The 21,484-nt window shown below is 34.8% G+C and overlaps 1 protein-coding gene across 4 annotated transcripts in view; it reads right to left on the bottom strand.

Moving 5' to 3' along the window:
• Positions 1-21,484, bottom strand: part of LOC145675853 (uncharacterized) — a 224,961-nt gene that overhangs the window by 150,039 nt on the left and 53,438 nt on the right. For all 4 annotated transcript variants that reach the window (XR_014129229.1, XM_081746616.1, XM_081746617.1 and 1 more), the window contains exons 9-10: positions 17,318-17,463; positions 10,244-10,407 (exon numbers count right to left, since the gene is read on the bottom strand). Coding sequence is in view for 3 of the 4 variants with exons in the window: in XM_081746616.1 (XP_081602742.1) it covers positions 10,244-10,407; positions 17,318-17,463 (310 nt within the window). In the remaining variant the exon portion in view is untranslated. The remainder of the gene's footprint in view (positions 1-10,243; positions 10,408-17,317; positions 17,464-21,484) is intronic.

The following is a 21,484-nucleotide window of genomic DNA, read 5'->3' as shown; positions in this document are numbered from 1 at the left end:
AAGGCAAAGATATCGTTCATTACTCTAAGCTGTAAGCGTCGGTGGACTACAGATGGTCAACTATTGACCTCTCGCCAGAAATTGGTGGCCCCGCAGCGACGATCCGTGGTGGCCCAAGTTCCATTTTGAAAACTTTACCACCAGCAGCAGAGACGCGATGAAACGCCAACGAACCACAAAATTACTCTCCCAAAATATGTCAAAATGCCTATATGTGTGATTTGTTTATATTTAGGTGAATCAAAAAAACACAAAACAAATACCCGGGGTGGACGCAAACTATCAATATTACGATTACTAGGCACGTGTTCTCCTGACTTCCCCACGGAAACGATCATAAAAGGCTTGGTTGTTGAAGGATAAATCATTGACGTCTTAATTTAGCCAATCAGACAAACCCCTACATTTCGAGTTCTAGAAGGTGATACCGTGAACCGTTTCAGATTTATTGCTTCCTGGTGGAGTACTATCCATGAGCAAAATTTGAGCATAATAGCCGACATGCATCTTCGGTGCCTCTTATCTTTAGTACAATTTTAACCAGAGATGGTGAGGGTCAATGAAAATTTGATCCACGACCCACCATGACCCACTATCACCCACCACCCAAATGCCCCATTGGCCCACTCTGACCCATCAACCATCGTGATCCACTCTGACCCACCACCAACTATGAACCACTCTGAACCATTGCGACCAACTCCGACCCACCAAAACCCATCGACATCAACTCTGACCGATGGCCCACGTCCTCCTCTTCATTGACTAAAGAGGTTACACTTGTAATAAAACAAGACTGTGAAATTATCACTTATCGGAGTTTGAATTTCTACCGTCAATGGCTCAAGCACCTCTCTGTTACAATACTGGTGGGTCTGACCTTTACGATATATAATGGCAAAGTGTTTCTCATCTTCCAAATTAAAATGAATTTAAATTTATCATATATAATTATTTCTTTGTTGCCTTACAGACACATTTCAGTAGAAAATAGGGTGAAATTTGAAAGTTTCAAATCAAGGAAAAGTAGACCAACGTAAAAAAAAAAAAAAAAAAAAAAAGAGAGAGAGAGAGAGAGAAACTAATTTTCTATATAATTAAGCATGCCGTACTAATTGAAAATGCCCATGTTACAAATTTTGTGGCCATTTTTCTCTAACTTTATGGCTTGATTGCCTTATGCTCGGAACGCTCCATACATTAAACACCAGCTTCAGCAATTATAAATAGAAAGCAGTGGGTATAAAATTCAAAAAGAACTTTAGTATGCATTACTCAATTTGTTTCTCAACTAATATCAATCGTTTTCGATTATTTTTACAAATCAACCCACTACCAATTTCCAATATATAGAAAATGCACCCACGTCCCCCCGCCCATAAAAGATAATTTTAAAAAATGCCAGGACATATTTTCTTTATTTTTAATAAAGAGTTATATGTTGAATTTCAGCTCTCAGTTGAACGGCTTGTAAGATACTAAATTTTTCGCAAAAATTCGGACTTCTACTCCCCCTAAGGATATGTATTATAATGAAAGTGACACGCGTATAGTAACTTCCCAGTTGGGAATGGAGCCTGATTATATACCAAACGTCAATTCATTTGACTTTGCAATTTGACCGGTGATGATTACGCAGACATAGTTACTTTCAATTTTTTATGATACATATCCTTATTTCATATGTTACAGATGATTCAAAAAAATTTTTTTAAGCAGTTAGCTCCTCTAGAATCTCACAGGCTGCATCCCAAAATCCAACTCCTACTATCCTATGACAATCCAAAAGTGACTGAACTTTTTTTATTAGGAACAAATGACAAAAGAAAAATGGAGATCTTGAAAGTAAAATGTAGAAAAGCTCGGTGCCCCCAATAACTACATATTTCTCCACCCCTTCATCCCGAACTTAAAAATAAAACTTAATTCGAATATGGTTAATTAGTGAATTTATTACAGTTAAATTCCACTCACTACATGCTACAGCTACAACTATGTAACAAAAAATAACAACTGTGAAACATGTTCTGAATTACTATTAGATTTCTTACGCTATTATTAAACATATTAGAATAGTAAAAGAGGATTGTTCGTGAAATAGTATATTTGCTCTTGATTTATAACTTTTTCATACGGAAAAAATTAAAATATTATTCAAGTTTTAAACTTTGCACTCTGCAAATATGTTGCCCTCTAGGCAATGGGACTAATGTGAAATGTGGACTAATGTGGACTAATGGGAAATGCTGCACTGTTAGCGGCGCTGAAAACTTACGATTCGATTCTAATATCGAATGATTTCGATATCTTTATGTCGCTACGTAACCACCCTGGGTGCTAATGGAAGCTTAATTGGACTTGAATTGAAAGTAGAACTATTCACCTAAGCGACCACGAAACTATAGATTCGATACTAATATCGACCCGTTTCTAGCATTTTTGATATGTATCCCGACAGTACTCTTTTTCCAGACTGTAAGAAATATAGTTAAAATTGCTCTAGATATATCAGAATTATGTTGAAATACACACATAAATCCACTTTTATATTCTGTATAAATAGAGAGTGAGCGAGCGAGCGAGCGAGCGAGAGAGGCCGACTCAAGGCATCACCACCTCCACATTGCAAAAGCATATATCAGGAATTGAATTGAAAATCTATGTAAAGACTTTCTGCTGTGGCATGCTTCATAAGGACAATTCCAGTCTGCTCACGTGACCTTTGGGGTTCATGAATTTTTTTGCGAGCGTTCCGACTTTGGATTCTCTGTTTATACCTTCTGTTTATGCATCGAATAACTTTTCAAGAACATAAATGACATTCTGTATTATGAATGTTGAGGATTACCCTCTATATGACAAATAGCTGCAAATAAATACACTACATGATTTATTTATTGCTATTGAACGAGTTTCTTAACTTGTATTTACATCCTCATATATAATACCGACCTACTGTGAAAATTATCTCAGATGTTATATTTTAAACATAATAATTACTATGTTCTGCAATGATTATGTTATATATACACAACTTATGTATTCTAATGTAATTATTTTATATAATTTTTCATGCATTGCGGAAAATATAATTTAAAAAAAAGGATTAGCCTAGACGGGATTCGAACCCTCAACCTTATGATTTGAAATCCGACAGCTTACCAATGAGCTAACACAACCTTCTAGCAAGGTGTAACGGATCTCAAGATAATTATGACATTCATATCCATTACAAACGCTGTTTCTGTTCTACTTTGACTTTTATTTTAGTACTCAGGCGATAATTATGTTCTATTTCTTAACTTTGAGCATTCTTTTACATATGGAAAGATTCCTTAACGTATTTAAATGTTCCATTACGTATGGAGAGCTAAATGACAAACAAGCATGTGCTAACATTAAAAAAAAAAGGTTTCGAAATATTGTATCATTAAGTATTTCAATCAATGTTGCTTTTTTAAACACTTGGTAACAAGTCTTATTATATTTAAAAGAAGAAAAACACATCTGCAAACTTTTTCCCGATTGCAAAGGCTGGCTTGGAGGTTCGAACCTGGCTTACTTTTTCCCGAAGATACCCGAAGCTGGACTTAGAAAATTATTGCCTCAAAACACCAGTAAAGAATGCGCTCAACCTTTTTGAGACAAGGTGTACATTGCCTTATACCTCTCCTATTTGAGCTTTTTCGTCCGTTTTTTTTATTTATTTATTTTATTTTATTTTTTTTTTTTTTCAAATCCAGAGACATTGTAGAAGACCTTACGTATGGTTTCACACCTTCCTGCGTCGAGACATAGGAGGTAGTGACGTTATAATTTTAAAATATATATTTTCTTTTATTAAGCCTATGTTCATTATTTTTTGGCGGGTTTATTTTTGCACGTAGAAGATTGAAATTTTGCACAAACATTCAGTCCACCGAGTCGTATTTACTACATTTTTTCAGATTTCTACGTTAAAACAGGGAGGTCTACAGGGTCAAAAAGTTGAAAAAAGGGATATTTTTACCAAAACATTTCTTTCTTCGGGATTTTCCCGCTTTAGATACATGATGGAGATTTGTGAATGGTACCTCCTGAAAGGCAGTTCTATTCTGAAGAGAATGATTGGCGGATTATAGTCCTAGGATAATTAGGGATGTCTCAGGGAATTTTTAAAAAATATCCTTTTGTATACGGGAATATGGGACATTGTCGGTATATATATATTTTTGGAGGGCTTACTTTTGCACCTAGAAAATTGAAATTGTGCATAAACATTCAGACCACCTAGCAGTATTTATCAGATTTTTTTCAGATCTCTGCATTAAAACAGGGGGAGGTCCAGAGGGGCAAAAAGTTGAAAAAAAAAGATATTTTGACCAAAAAATTCCTTTCTTCGGCATTTTCCCGCCTTAGATACATGATGGAGACATGTGAATGTTACCACTATTCTGGAGAGAATGATTAGTGGATTATGGTCCTAGGGTAAATAGAGATGTCTCAGGAAATTTTTACCTGAGATTATGGTCTTTTGCGGTCATTTGGGGCATTGTGGGGATTCATGATAAAATTTCCCCCGCCCTTACTATTCAAGATAGAAACTTGAAATTTGGCATACACATTCAGACTACCAAGTACTATTTATCAGATTTTTTGAGATCTCTACGTTCATACAGGGCCGTTTCAGAGGGGCCCAAAGTGTGAAAAAAAAATGTTACCCTAAATTTTCCCTTTGACATCACTTTTCCCTCTCCTGGTATATGGTATGGGCATGCAAGTGGTACCATTTGAAAGCCTGCTTCATTCTGAAGAGAATGAGGTATGAACCATGATCCTAGGATAAATAGTGACGATGCAGTAGCTGCTTGACTGAAAGTCTAAAAAATACCCCAAAAACCCAAAATCCCGAGAGGGTTAAAGGAATTTTCCTAGTTCATGGCAGACCCAGGAGTAATTAGCTGTCAACTGACACATATCTCCTCTTCAGGTTTTCTTTTATAGGCCTCTTCTTGAAAGGGACTCTACGTAGGGGCAGTCGGTCTTCTTCGTGGGTTTCTCCGAATCCCCCTTCATGTCTTCCCTGGAGATGTGTTCTTTTGAGATACTTACTATTGTTTATCAGCGCAAAACCATGCCTTCATAGTAAGAGCACGTGACTATCATGTATGCGGGAATGGATAGATATAGATAGATAGATTGGACCATTTCTCTTGAAACAACCTTGTAACTTTTAAATTAACTGATAAAAGTTGAAAAAATTTTGTAACATGCAAATGTCGACAACAGAGCATTGTTTGACATACTCCTCAATATCATTCAATTAAAAATTATCGCCAATTAATATCTTCCGTATCTCCGGAAGTGGTTGATATCACATTATTAACTGCAAAAGACATTATGCTCTCTACATTATTGAAAACTATCTATGTGATTGGAATAGTACTTATCTAAGCACTTTGTTGAAATAAAACTTTTTGAAGAAAGCAAAATTTTCAATCTCTTTTAACTTTGTTGCTATTTGTTAGAAATATGTTATACCATGGTCATAGTATTCGATATTAAGGTACTACCGATGTACACTGACATGTTCATCTCATTTGCCCCTAGTTTGAACACTAAATAATAAATATGGTATTACAGGTGTTAGTTTAGTTGTAGGTTTGAAATTGTAATAATCTGACATAATGCCATTTAAAAAATATAACTTAACAAACTTTGTTAACTGATTAATTTAATCGTAAGTATTTTACCGACCCTATTACAACCCTGAGAAAAGGAAAACACCCGCAGTAACAATCCTCAATTAAAATTTCAACGAATAAATATTGTGTCAAAATATTAATACAAAAGTATGTACATTTTCATGATTCAAAACTGCTGTATTACACTGATACTACTTGTGAAAAATGTACACCGTCTTAATAGTATAGTATATATATAATCCTCTCCCTTTTTCCCTCCTTCTAAAGAAGGAGGGAAAAGAAAGGGAGAGGATTACCTTCCTTTTTCTTCTTTAGCCTCCCTCGCTCTCCCCCTTTTTTCTTATATATATATATATATATATATATATATATATATATATATATATATATATATATATATATATATAAGGTCAAAGACCCCAGACCAAGACGAAACGTTTTCTTTTTTTCTTTTCTTTTTTTTTCAAAATTCGAACAAGGGAGGTTCAGAGGGGTTTACCGTGACATGTAAAAGTAATAGACAATGACCGATATTACTGTCAAATTCATAGTTTTCGCGGTCGCTGAGATCAATAGTAAAACGCCGATCGCATTAACTTCCAAATTCACCCCATTCGGCTGCGGGCCGGAGGTCACCGGAAGAGGGGATACCGAGACATGTAAAAATAATCCAAACTGATCGATATTAGTGTCAAATCCATAGTTTTCGCGGTCGCTGAGATTAATGGTGACACTTCCATTAGCGATGACTTTCAAATTCGTCTACTATTGTATGCCGAGGGGGAGGGGAGAGTACCGAGACATGTAATATTTTTATATACATGGTGTTTCGAAACAACACCGACAACGTTTGAGAGGTGATTCCTAACACCGAGATAAGACACAAAGCATATACCAACCTTGGCGCACAAATGTTTCCTTTCGGCGTTATAGGTTGTCGAAAACATGAAAAAGTAAAATTTAAAGGTCCATAGCTCCAAAACTACAGGACATACCGTGGTCGGATCAAGACTTCACTTAGGAACTAGTATGTTGCCTTATCCAAATATTCATGTTTCAGAATGTTTCAGAAAATTTGTACAAGACAGAAAGAAAAAGGGAAAAATCTGAAAATAACAGAGGAAGGGAGAACATAACAAGAAGGGAGAAAAGTCGTACGGCATAGAGAGCTTAAGAGTAAGCTTCTGGGAAGATCAAGATTCTGTTTTAAAAGAGAAGAAATAGAGACCTACAGAAAAAGAGAAAGAGTGTGTTCGAAATAGCCAGAAAGACAGAAAAAGAAAAAAATCACAAGAAATTAAGTGTTTTAGAAAGTCAACTGCAATATAGTGCATTTTGCAGAGACGAAGAATACACTAGATGATAGGCTGAAATAATACAAGGCCAAAGTAAGATTGAAACGGGAAAGCAAAGACATTTACGAACTCCTGGAATAGTAATGAAATAAGAAATATCTGACAAAAGTGTTGTCGGTAGATTTATGTTATTCGTATGTAGTTTAGAAGTTGTTACATAGTATGTACGTTTCTAGCTGGAATATAACTTCTATTTGGAAGTAATGTAGTTTATTGTATAAATGTTTCATTATTAACACAACTGGGAGCAAGAGGCTCCTGTAAAATAAGCTGAATAAATAGACGTATAATCTAGATAAGGCATGATCATTTCTGGTTTTAGTAGTGTTAACTAGAGAATTACTTGTATTCCTTAAGAACTAAATAATAAGGTAATGACATTTACTGAACTGAATCACAAAGTTCTTGTGATTCTTTGTATTCATTACGTTCAAATCCACAGCATAAAACAATGTTACACGAATTCACGATTCTACTCAAATTTAAACATATACCTGTGTTGGTATTTGGCACATCTCAATTTGCTTGAACGTGCTTAGGAATGATATATATATACAAATCTAAGTAAGTTCAAGCAATTTGAGAGACTGCAAATTCTAACACAAGTTTAACTCCACATAATAGAATTGAATTCTTGATAAATTTTGGCGATGTCAGTAGGATTTTGTCTATGCTCCAGGACTATTAGATATGGCATCTATTTCACCCTTTGAAGTATTCGACATTTTGTTTAGTCGTATTCAAACGAGACACAAAGTTTCGAGAAGCTATTCAAACGAGATACAAAGTTTCGAGAAGCTATTCAAACGAGATACAAAGTTTCGAGAAGCTATTCAAACGAGATACAAAGTTTCGAGAAGCTATTCAAACGAGACACAAAGTTTCGAGAAGCTATTCAAACGAGATACAAAGTTTCGAGAAGCTATTCAAACGAGATACAAAGTTTCGAGAAGCTATTCAAACAAGATACAAAGTTTCGAGAAGCTATTCAAACGAGATACAAAGTTTCGAGAAGCTGTACAACTCGAGGGCCATCGGAGAAGAAAGAAAATTTCTAATTTTTCTGTCTGTGATACAGACACAAGCATACGAAAACATGCGTGATTTACGCTCCTCCACGATACCTTCGTAGAAGTCGATCGAAGAATTTAAAATTCATTATGACCAGCACACAAACGAGCTAGTGGAACGTTTTAAGTTTCACAACTTAAGACAGCAAGAAAATCAGACGGTGGTGTAATTCGTTTTTGGCATTACGCAACTAACTTTTTTGTTGCAATTTTGACACATGTCTTCAGCATTCTCTCCGAGAGCAGCTTGCTTTCAGTATTCGCAATGTAACTGCAAGGAGATAAATGTTGTCTGCTAGAAGTCTTAAAGTCACGGAAATTGCTACAGCCGTTAAGTATACAGAAGACCATATGTCACGTTTCAAACCGTCTGAATATCAAACCCAAAATCTGTCAGATTATAAGGCACGCCTAATCGACGCCAGAATTTCTGAAAAGGGTAATCAACTTGTTCCAGTTGTAACCGATCAATTCAATCCTCCGTATTAATCCTCCATATGTATAAAAGGCAAGAAAGTTCAACTAAAGGATGTTGTCCAGTTTTTGAGAAAGTCTACTTTAAATGCTCTTGATTGTACCATTAGTAAACTAGTCAGGGAAAGATGCCAACTGGTTGTCCTTAATAAAACTGATAACGTCACTTCGTTCAGCCCTTGTGACACACTAAAAGGTACTGATGTTCGAGATTTAGCTGAGATTGTTCAACTATATATTCTGGCAGCGAGAAAAGAAGGTTCGATATATTCACATTATTTCTGATATTAGTCTGAAACTAACACACGCTGAATTGAACTGTTCAAAGCAATGAGCCAGACAAAGTAATGGTGTGCACGTATTGCAAGACCTTTCTTCAATGATAGTACTCTAAACAGTACCACATACCTGTTACAGAATATCTTTCAGTCGTTTCTATATATGTAAATAGATAACATTCACTACTACAAGACAGTTTTGCCTCCCAAAATGCTGTAAGCTCATATTGGAATGCTGGAAAATTTAAATTGTATAGGTAATAAGTTCACTAGCCAAAGCTGACTTAGAATATGAAAATTCTACTGTGTTCGGAATATTTACGATTGTACTAGTACTATTGTGTCTACTCTATCATCATCAGATTGTAGAAGTAGATATTAGGTACTGTTTAGCCGGTGTTTATTTCATTGTATTATCATACATAAACAATGAACAGTCCCTTTCCATATACCATTATAATAACCATTTTCATTGCTACAGGTACGTTATTACAAGGAGTACGCGAAACAATGCTCTAAGAGTATGATATACATGTACTGAAAACTTTGAAATCCATTATATCATAGACTGAAATGAGACTCATTTATCAAAAAATTTATCGCTTGGGTTCTCGTGTATCATAGGACGATTTTTTTTTTTTTTTTTAATTTCATGTCAATGAAACCAAAATGGTTGTTATTCATTCTATGCATGACCTCTTGCTGCAATTAACTGCTAATGCCGTCTTGGTTGGAGTTTTAAAAATATATAGCACTTCTGAGAAATCTCGTCTAGTGCTTACAACATTTAAAATTAATTTTTACCAAATTTAAGTTCACCTATATATATACTATTATTATTATTATTATTAAGATTCATATTTTCCCATGTTGTTGAAAATCAAGGAGGTTGTTGATGATAATAGGTTACTGTCAATATCAAGAGGAAATATCTTTTACAAAACAATAAGCAGGGCCGGATTTCCCAATAGGCCCGGTAGGCCCGGGCCTATGGGCGCAAGCTCCCAGGGGGCGCACGGCCGAGAGAAAAAAATATAAAAATATCTAGAAATAAAAATAAATAGCCATAACTTAACATATTTTTGAATTGATTAAAAAAATCAGGCTAATAAAGCATTCTGATTTTGAAGTTCATTGGAACAAATAATTGTTGGTAAAGATAAAATTGCATCGTGGAGTAGTGTTTAAGCAATTAACATATAGGCCTGATATAATTTTTTAATGAAGGTTTTTAAGAAAGTAACTTTAACCAGACTAGGAGGCGGAAAAAATTATTGGGCCTAGGGGCGCCAAAATGCTAAATCCGGCCCTGACAATAAGTAATAAGAACATTTGAACTTTGGAATAAAAACTTTAAAAAATGTGATTAACTCTGCCAGTACCTTCCGCTTTTTTTACTTTCATGGACCTGCAATGAACTGCAAATGGTAATAGCCGACTGTGTCAGCATCTTCGCATCCTTAAGAAGATAATACAGCTTCTGAACTAGTGGACGGATTTTCTGCTTCAGGTCATACAGGCAAATAGGAGTGAACACAATTTCAAACTGAAATAATAATAAAAATCACATCAGACTACCACTTCTTCTGATGGTTTCTTGTAATTCAACTATCTCAGAAGCACTGCTATCTATACAAGACCATTCTTACTTAAAAATGTACAATTAATGAGAATATAAGAGTATTTTATATACATTTAATGCCCATTCAGATATGTCAAACTAGATGCATTACAATAAACTCAAAAATGTACTCAATTCTGCTCCCCTAAATTATTCTAGATTGTTTAAAAAAACATATATTACACGTCGAATTCTCATCTAGATAAGGAACGATATTAGGAAGAAATAGCGTGTATGAAAATTAAATGTTTACACTCACAAATAAAACATCTAGCTGCTCAACAAAATATACATGTTATTTTTTTCCCTCTTCTTTAATGCTTGATGAGAACGGTGAAGATGTCAGTGATGTTATTGCAAATATTTTTCCAAAGTACATCCAAATTTATTTTGATCTTCTTGTTCGAATATACGCGTTCAAATTCTCGTATGCCGGTCTTTCTATGAATGATAAAGATTATGTTATGAATTACACTTATCGATGTTATGCTTATTGTCTTTCAGATATTTTGAAAGGGCGGCGTATTTAGCACCTCAAATATGTTATCTAAGTCTAGTGTAAGTGTGTTAGTTTTTGTCATGTGTATATAAGTGACATGGCAAATATAATGAGATTTAATAGATAACTACAGACTCAAACATATTAGTGAAACAACTTTAGTAATCTATTAAATTTTTCTCATGGGGGAGCACTAATGATGTGTTAAAATTACGTATCCTGAAAACTTTTTGTGATTTGTTTAAAACGAATGAAAATTCCTGGCTTTTGGATTATAAAACTAGCAAAGCATTAAAAGTGAATGCAACACTGCTTCTGATAATACAGACTATCTGAACTGCGTAAGAAATATATTCCGCTTAGGGGGCTGCTGCTCATATCGTCAAGGAATCATACATGTGATCTTTCAAAACACTCAGTCCGACATTTTAAACCACTCACGGAAACTTACAAGTATACAGCTGGTAACAATAGGATTATCAAATAGATCACATTGCTCGAAAATGATAAGACTGCTCTTCAAGCAATTGCCCACTACATACTGAGGCATGTATGTTCACACGCGAAACGTGCGCACTGAATTCCTTCTGAAGAATATTTGATTTTGAGTTTATATGTATAGTTTTTTTAAAGATTATGAATCAACAATAATAATATACACTGACCAGCCAACGCATTATGAACGAAGTCGTTGGACTGATGTAAGAGGCACGAAGACACTAGAAACTCTCGCCAGACGGTGACAAGAATCCCACTCGATCAATCAATGTGATGGCTGTGTTAGAATGAAGAAGGATGCGATATATGAGAGTTTGAGAGGAGTTAGATTGTAACGGTCAGAAACCTGGGAACGAAAGATGGGAAGAGGACGGAAAAACCAGCATCAAACCACAAGACATGAAAAGGCCGCACCTCATTAAATATGTCGGATGTCGTACTGTTGAAGTTGGGACAAAAGATAGAGTGCAAACTGTGGTACAATTAACATTACATTTTAACAATGGGAAAAGCATAAGTGTGTCTGAGCGCACAGTTCACCATATACTGTTAATAAGTGTGTCTGAGCACACAGTTTACCATATACTGTTAATAAGTGTCCGCAGCTGATGTCTCACATATGTACCAATATTAACCACACAGTATCATCGGTTGCAACCGCTTTGGACATGTGCCAATTGTCACTGAACTACAGAGCAATACTACAACGTTGCAGTGTCCAATGGATCACGATACTGTCTTTTTCATCGATAGCTAGATCAGAATCCGTCGTCTTCCAGAGGAACAGCTGCTGGAAATGTGCACAGTAGGGCGATGAGACAAGTCGGTGATGGCTCCACTATGATTTAGGGAACCTTCACATGGTTATTCATGAGCCTGGTAGTGCGTGTAGAGAGCATTTAACGGCTCCCAGCCATCGGCCATCAGGAGGTCATTGCTGATAATGAATCCATATAATTCATGTCGACCATATTTCCAGCTGGAAATGGTATCTTTCAGCAGGAAAACGTTCCTTGTCACAAAGCTGACGGTTTGCTATAGTCATTCCAGGAGCATAGTGATGAATTTCAAATGCTGCAATGTCCCCAAACTCACCCAATCTTCATCCAACTGAACACCTTTGACCCCGTGTATGTGCAGATGTATTACGCCATGCCTCCAGCTACCTACCTAAGTCTCATTGCTTTCATGTCAAACTGCATTGTCACTGTCCTACTATCCAAACGTGGAGATGCCATACATTAGATAGGTGGGCAGGGTGCGAATTGGCGGGGGGGATGCCAGGGATTTCCCCCCCTGACAAAAATCTTTCCCACCCTGGAGGAGGAAAATTTTATCCCTGGCAGGGATAACTTTTTCCCCCTCTGGTGTATTTTTAAGTGGACATAAAGATAAGTAGGTCTACTTTGTGTAGCTAACCTAAATATTACTTGAGTGAAAATTTATGAAAGATCTCACATCTCAACTGTTTTGTACTTGATAGTATATATATATATATATATATATATATATATGGGGGAGGACTGGGTGCGCATATGGGTGAAATTCATCCCCCCTGGGAAAATTTTTCAATTCGCACACTGTAGGTGGGCATAATGTTCTGGCTGGACAGTGTACAATAAAGCTAATATTATTATGGCTGTATATTTATCCTGTAAAAAGTTTTGGAAAACCTTTCTGTTACCTTCATCAAGGACGATGTATGGAAATCTGGATAAGACTTAGGATAGTATAATAAACAGTTACAAAAAAAAAAAAAAAAGTATGTTTCCGTAAAGTGCATGACACATTCCTTTATTGAGAAAGTAAATGCCCAAAAGGTATTCTCTCTCAAAAGAACAACTAGTCATGAGGAAATAGGAAAGCATAATTGTTCCTCGTTTGTATTCTCTGAAGTGTATTGGTCAGTAAATGATCATTGTTGTTCGTTTTTCAGTTATTAGAATTTCATGTTCCAGTTTTTGATGAATCATTCATAATTATCTGGTTTACATTAGCTTTGTTTCAGTAATTCAAAATAGAAATAGTACACAGCTTCTAAACATTTTTTTATGTCGATGTGTAAACAGTTTTCCCAACAAACTAAACCTTTAGCTTCATCAGAGACATGAGAGTTTCTGATAAAGAGAGACTTTCATATTATTATATACCTTAATATGATATGTGATGATATAATATAGAACTTTCTCTCTTGCATTGTCATGACTTATGAAGCCAAAGGTTTAGTTAATTGGCGAAACTATTACACATCGATATTTGAATAAAAACATTATGCTTTGTTCAGAGGCTGTGTGTTATCTCTATTTTAAATTATTTAAATAAGTGCTTTCTGGACAGTGATTATACGGGGTGATCCAAAAGTAATGATAACGAGTAAGTAGTAAAACACTTATGGTTTAAAATTATATTTATTTTTCTACATAGTCTCCTATCCTACAAATCGATTCATTTAATCCATCTTTTTTTCTACGCCCTCAATACCCATAGAAAAATATCTTTGTCTTGACTCTCCCAAAATATTTCCACAGCGGTCATCACCTCACTATCATCTTCAAATTTTTGTCCTTGAGATCTTCTTTTAGCCGAGGAAAGAGGTAAAAGTCACTAGGGGCTATGAAAAATAGCGCGAGTGTTCGAAGCCTGCTTCTCGGATGATATTTGATGACAATTCTCACTTCGTTTTTCTCCGTTTTCCTGTTATCACCTCGACTGTTCGTATTCAAATGAATACCGTGCCAGAAATGATGACCTATATATATATATTACAGAGAACTATTGCGCGTATAGAGAAACAAAATTATTTTATTTTGATTTTCATGTGTACTCCAAATCTCTGATCATCACTACTTTAGATTACCCCTTGTATGTTCTCTTTTGGTATGTAGAAGTTACAATTTCTATGCATTTAACTGTAGCTATTAAATATGTGGGTTTTTCTCCGCACATTGTGATCTGATGAAGGGAACAAAAGAGTTCCTGAATTATTTCACAGGATAATAAGAACAGTTTCATTATTAAGTTAAAAATAATGTGCCAAACATTCTCCTTACTACATAATAATTGTTGTAGTGAAAAGTCTGTGATGAGTAGTTTCAACTTGACAGTTTGGTGAATACTATGCGAGAAAAGAAAGTAGTCTGTGTGTTGGTGTATAGGGCGCATAATTAGATGTGAATGTTGAAGTGATCCGGAATAATAATGTTTTTCACACGCATGATTTTTAATATTTAGCATTTTTGACAACGAATTATTGTGTGCATGTATCTGTATGGATTCACTAGTCTAGTTTTTATTTATTCATGTTATTATTTTTTTATTTTTTTAGAGAGAAGTATAAATAAATTATGATAGAAAATATAAACGAATCATGGTAACTAATAGTAGACGAACTGACCATAATTACTACCAATGAAAATTCATAAAATTGTTATTTTTTTATAAAATTTAATAGGATTAATACACATATAAAAAAATGGAAGGGGAAATAGCGTCAATGGCGAACCAGCTAAAAACAGCTGCGCCAGTACAAAAAAAAAAAAAAAAAAAAAAAAAACCTTCGAACGAAGAGGATGGATGCTGTAAATCTGAAATATTTACAGACACACAAACATAGAAAATTAATTTGACGTTACAATAGTGAAATATTTTCTACAAATTATGGGAATAAATACCAGGAATTTCCATTATTTTAAAAAACTACATGTAAGATGGAATATTTTAAATCAAATCAGATATCACAAAAATGATTTAAACTAGATCGAACTATACCAGAGAATATTGATTTGCCAAACTATGAACCGTAAGCAACTCGAAGGTCTTTATCACTGAAAGTAGTGTCTTAATCACTAAAAGTGCATTATCAGAATTGTTTTATTTTCAGGAAAATATCTCACGGTCTAATTACAAACAAAAGAATTTATTTTTAAAAAAGCCTTTCAAATTAACATGAAATGATACTAATATCTACTATCCACAGGCTTCAATGAATATTATCCTAGTTAGGCTTATCAGTGTATTTTATATATACAGGGTGTTTCAAAATAACACCGACAACGTCTGGGAGGTGATTCCTGACACCAAGATAAGACATAAACTATAGACCAACCTCGGTGCACAAATGCTTCCTTTCGGAATTATAGGCTGCCGAAAACATAAAAAAAAATGAAGTTTAGAGGTCCATAGCTCCAAAACTATGGAACCTACCGTAGTCGGGTCAAGACTTCATTTAGGAGCTAATATGTGCTCTATCCAAAAATACATGTTTTAGAATCCTAAGGTACTCACGCAACAATTTTTATGGAGGCGTTTGGCTACAGGCATATAATTTGAAGTACTCAAAAACTACCTTTATAAAAATTGTTGCGGAAGTACCGCAGGATTCTGAAACATGGAAATTTGGATAGAGTAAATACTGGTTTCTGAATAAAATCTTGACCTGACTACGGTATGTCCCATAGTATTGTAGCTATGGACCTTTAAAGTTTATTTTTTCATGTTTTCGGCAGCCTATATCTCCGAAAGGAAGTATTTGTGCAACCAGGTTGGTTTATACTTTTCGTCTTATCTTGGTGTTAGGAATCACCTCCGCAACGTTGTCAGTGTTGTTTTGAAACACCCTGTATATACCGGGTGTATCAAAAGTTCGGGACCATTGGCCAACTCTGTTATAATAAAGATACGAAAAATGGAGAGAGAAAATAGTTGTTGTAAATAGGTGGTTTTCAACCTAAAATGGTGGAATTTTGCTAATCGCATCACCCATTTCAACTTCACATTGGTACGGACCCCTATGATAAATGAAAAAAGCAACCTTGCCACTTCAGCACATTGTTCCCTTGGGCAATCACCTTACCTACAACACAACATTGTTGGGAAACAGATTTGAGGAATTCTAGGTTCCCTCACATAACAACGTACACGTTCTCTGTTTGATGTTTGAGTGTTCTTACGTTCAGTTCTAACAGCGGTGAACTGGACACATTGTTTTTTTTTTTTCCTGTAACATAGGGCGCTTTCAAAGAGTGGAGCCCGAACGCCTTCTGCAATTCGAAAAATTCCACCATTTTAGATTAAAAACCACTCGTTTCCAACAACTCTTTTCTCTTTCCATTTTTTTTCACATCTTTACCCATAAGAAAATTAGCCATAGGCCCCAGACTTTCGATACACCCGATACAGAATGTGATCTTTACAAAAAATGCCTTCTTCCCGGCGGGAACTCATGTAGTTCGGATTCCATGTTAATCTGTAGGTCCACGTCTCATATAGCCTCGCTGCTGAAAGGGACACTAAACTAAAAATCAAATCAAATCAAATCAAAAATGCCTTCTTGACCGATCTATCTATCTATTTGCTATCTATCTATATATCTATATATCTATATCTATCTATCTATCTATCTATCTATCTATATATATATATATATATATATATATATATATAGTAACAATTATTTCTCAACATAGATCTGAGTACATTCTATGTGTTGCATGTATTTATTGCAGTGGGTATCAATTTCATGAATAAACATTTTCATGGCACCCGCTCTACATTGGTTCTTCATGATTTTCACGACTTTTTCGAAAATTCCAGAACTTCTGACTTTTCAAGATCTTTCTCAGGTTATAAGGTAACAATTTTTCAAAATTATCGACTGATACGAACAGTGAAACAGTGATTCCTATTTAATTTATCCACACACACGGTTCTGTACGTTTAGCTTGAAATTCAATGATTATTAATTGGAAATTTTCATTTCATATTAAGTTGACAGTGCTCGCTTATTACCAATTATATATATTAAAAAAATGAATAAACCACATTTAGAAATCTGCGTACCTCGTATATTGAATTCAAGAGTCTGTTCAACCACATTGACAACAGTGTACTGTTACACATCAGCTGAGTAAGTACAACGGGTGAACTCAAACTCATAGCAGATTCTACCCATTCTCCATCATGAAAAGACAGATTCATTTTGGTCCCTAAAATTACACAAGTTTAATACATAAATTAACAGGTCAATTTTCATTTAGTATAATAACTTTTAATATGCTAATAAATATGAAAATAAAATAATATTGTAACATGCTGAAAAATCAATCAAGAATTAATATTTATTCATATTTTGTACTTAAATGAGCTGTAAAATCACTTCATTTTGAATTTTATAATAAATTGCTGTTTTTCGCTGATGCTGTAGATTAATCACACTAGAAGGAAATAAACATACACATAAATTTCTTCATTGAAGACATTCTTTAACTGAAAACAAGCTATGGTACGTAGACAATGCCGAATCGGAGAAATAACGCTCTTTCCGTAAAAAATACGAAATAAAAGTTATAAGACGGAAGAAGAGAACTCAACGAAACGAGAAGACAAGACCAATAGATACAGTAGAGTGAAAACATTAACAATCGAAATAAGTTTGTAACGAAAACATCATCGAGCTTAACTCTACGATTGACTGTGATATTTAATTACTATTCAATTGAAATGTTAGTTAATCAAATATTCAATGTTTCATTTCTTAATTAAATTCAGATTTGTATGTTTTGTAAAAATTAAGCTCAATTACTATTAATTTTTTAAAAATGCTTATCCATTTTCATGAGTTACAGCCCTCACATCATCAAGATAAATTAACCAAAATCTAAACTACACATTGCGGACATTCCAATGTTGAATTTTATTGCAAATTCTATTGTATTATTTTGACTTTTTCCCCATAAGAAACAAAACAAACATAAAGGATGAAAACTGTTTAAGAATGAATTAAACAAACGCATTTTGCTAGATATCAAATTAGCGTATTGCTATAATATGCTAACTAGATTAAGTACTTTTCTACCAAAAATTTAACTTTCAAAACTATGTAACTATTCTGTTTAAATCCTTAAACAATTTATAAGGATCAGCAAAGAACATATATCAAATTATATATATATATATACAGGGTGGTAGGTAAATCCACCAAAAAACTTTGGGAGGCGATTCCTTATACGAAATGAAAGAAAAAAGTTCTAATAAACATGGACCGAAAAACGTCTCCTTTCAGTTATGATCCATTGAAAATTCGAAAAATCACTTTTCAAAACTCCCTAACTTAGAAACTATAGGACCTATCCCAAGCGGTTTAAGGAATTACACAGGAACTAGTATGTGTTCTATCTAAATATCCGTGTTTTACCATCTTCCGTTATCGGTGAAAGGAACTGTAAAAAGGAAGTTGAAGTATAGGGATACTCCTTTAAAACATAATGGTGCGTTCGTTTCGCTGGTACCGGTGAATTCCGAAACATGCATATTTAGATAGAGCGTATACCAGTTTCTGTGTAATTCCTTAAGCCGCTTGGGATAGGCCCTACAGTTTCTAAGCCAGGGCGTTTTGAAACGTGATATTTCGCATTTTCGGTAGTTCATAACTCTGAAAGGAGACGTTTTTCGATCCATGTTTATTAGAACTTTTTTCTTTCATCTCGTATAAGGAATCGCCTCCCAAAGTCTTTTGGTGGAGTTATCTATCACCCTGTATATATATATATATATATATATATATATATATATATATATATATATATATATATATAGTACCGGTAAAAAGTTTCAACTCACTTGTAGAATTCAAATTCGCAATGTTTAAGCAAATAATTCTGACTACAGAGTAGAATACACGAAAGATTAATAGCAACAAATGTTGTACAATATTTCCTCAAAGTAAAGGTATTTGCTAGTACTTCATTATCTTTTTATTTTGCGACTGATGATTTAACGAACGAAAGTGCCTGTCAATGCTATTTTGCAGACAGGTGTAACATAATAACGAACTTGCATTAATTTGAACTGAAAGTAAATTGTATGTAAAATTTACTGTTTTTGGTGCTTGCCAGGTTTATTTTGTGTGATGTTTAAGTACGTAACAAATTTGCAGAATTTATAAAAATGCGTTAGATTGCAGGAAGTGTCGTTAAGTATGAGTATCAAGAAATATTAACAATTGTTTTTGTTTTATTATATAAATGGGGCCACAAATCAGAGCTGAGTGTAGAAAGACATGCTGTTATTGTTGCTCTACATAAGGAAGGCTATTCGACTCTCCAAATCACGTCTAAAACTAAGATATCTCATACGGCTGTTGTAACAACTTTGAAATGAGAGAGAGATACTGGGCAAAATAAAAGCAGCCAACGATTTGGAAGACCTAGAGTAATGTCCAAAAGTGAGGACAAGTTCATCTGTGTTCAAAGTAAGTGCCAGAGGACTCGCACAGCTCCAGAAATTTACGAGGAACTAAATGCTTTTAGTCAGGAGCCTGTGTCTGTGAGTACTTTGCAACGCCGACTTCGTGAATCTGGGTTAAAAGGTCGAGCAGCTGCTAAAAAAGCCTTGGTAACGAAACAAAACACAGAAGAAATGATTTCAATGGGTGAAAAAACACAAAAACTGGTCTCTGGAACAATGGTCCAAAGTGTTGTTCAGTGACGAAATCAAAATTTCAATTGTGAGGGAATGTTCGTCGTTCGATTGGTGAACACATGGCACCGCAATGCGTTATACCCACTGTGAAGTAATGGCGGAATCCCCGTTATGGTTTGGAGTTGTTTTGCCGGCGATACAGCTGGAGATCTCGTACGAATTGAGGGAGTGATGGATAAAAAACGTTATCACATCATTTTGGAGCGTCATGCTATTCCATGTGAGCAGTGGATTGTGGGTCCTGGACTTGTTTTCCAGGACCAAAACATGCATCGAAATTGTGTAGAAACAACATTGTGACAAAAGAAAGGCAAAACCTATTGGAATACATGGACTGGACCCCACAATCTCATGACCTCAAACTTATCTAAATGTTATGGAATGAATTGAACCGAAGTGTTCGAAAACTACGGTGCACTAACACGGATCAACTATGAGAAGCTTTACAAATTTGCTGGACTAACATTGCACACAGAACTTTAAAGAACTTAATAGAGAGAATGCCAAGAATATGTTCTCCTGTGATCCAGGCAAAAGGGGAATATTTCGAAGAATCAAAAATTGGCAATAAAAACGCATAATCTGTGCATGTTACATCTGTTACATCTGAAAGTGTAGTTTTCTTTATCAATATAAGCTGTTTTAATGCTATTTCCAACATAACACTTCTGTTATTTATTCATTTCCAACAAATCCAAGAGTGAGTTTAAACTTTTGACACGTACTGTATATACACAGGGTGTTTCAAAACAACAGCGACAACGTTTGGAAGATGATTTTTGACACCAAGATATATATAAATTCTTTCGTTTTTCACCTTCTCTACAGACTTACATTGTCATTCAAATACCTAGTTTGGATCTTCCGTATTGAAAGTAACTAGTGTAAGTAGTAGGCTGCAAGATTTCTTTATTCAAGTTGCATCACATTAATTTATTAATTTTCAGTGGAATGCATGAGATTACGGTATCCTTGATTAAATTTTACACGGTAAATTGCTACACCAAACTATCTCAAGTCATGTAATTTCTATTGTTTTATTTCATGGAATAAATAAGACATATTTATCCGGCTATCGGAGGACCAGTTTGGATTCAGGAGGAAAAGAAGAACAAGAGAAGCAGTACCAAGTTTATGTTGACCATGGAACAGCACATCAGAATAAAGAAACCAACTGTGACAGGATTTGTAGATATAGAAAAAACTTTTGACAACGTAGATTGGAATATCATGTTCAGAGGTTGAAGAATCTGAAAGTGGATTACAGACAGAAGAATAAGATACCAAGTTTACAGGAACCAGACAGCCGTTATAGAAAGAGATCAGAAGGAAGGAAGCAAGAATAAATAATAGAGTAAGTTAAGGATGGATTTTCACCTCTGCTGTTCAACGTCTATATAGAAGAGGCTATGAAAGAATTCTTTGATAGAGAGGTTTGCTGATGGCATAGCACTGACAGCGGAGAATGAAAACGACTTACAGGAAGCAGGCAAATATATGGCTAGATGGAGAGAAAATCGAAGACGT

The sequence above is a fragment of the Thermobia domestica genome, chromosome 18, assembly GCF_964235325.1.
Source record: "Thermobia domestica chromosome 18, izTheDome1.hap1.1, whole genome shotgun sequence".
Lineage (NCBI taxonomy): Eukaryota > Metazoa > Arthropoda > Insecta > Zygentoma > Lepismatidae > Thermobia > Thermobia domestica.
Note: the sequence above shows the minus strand (reverse complement) of the source record. Positions and strands in the feature narration are given on the sequence as shown.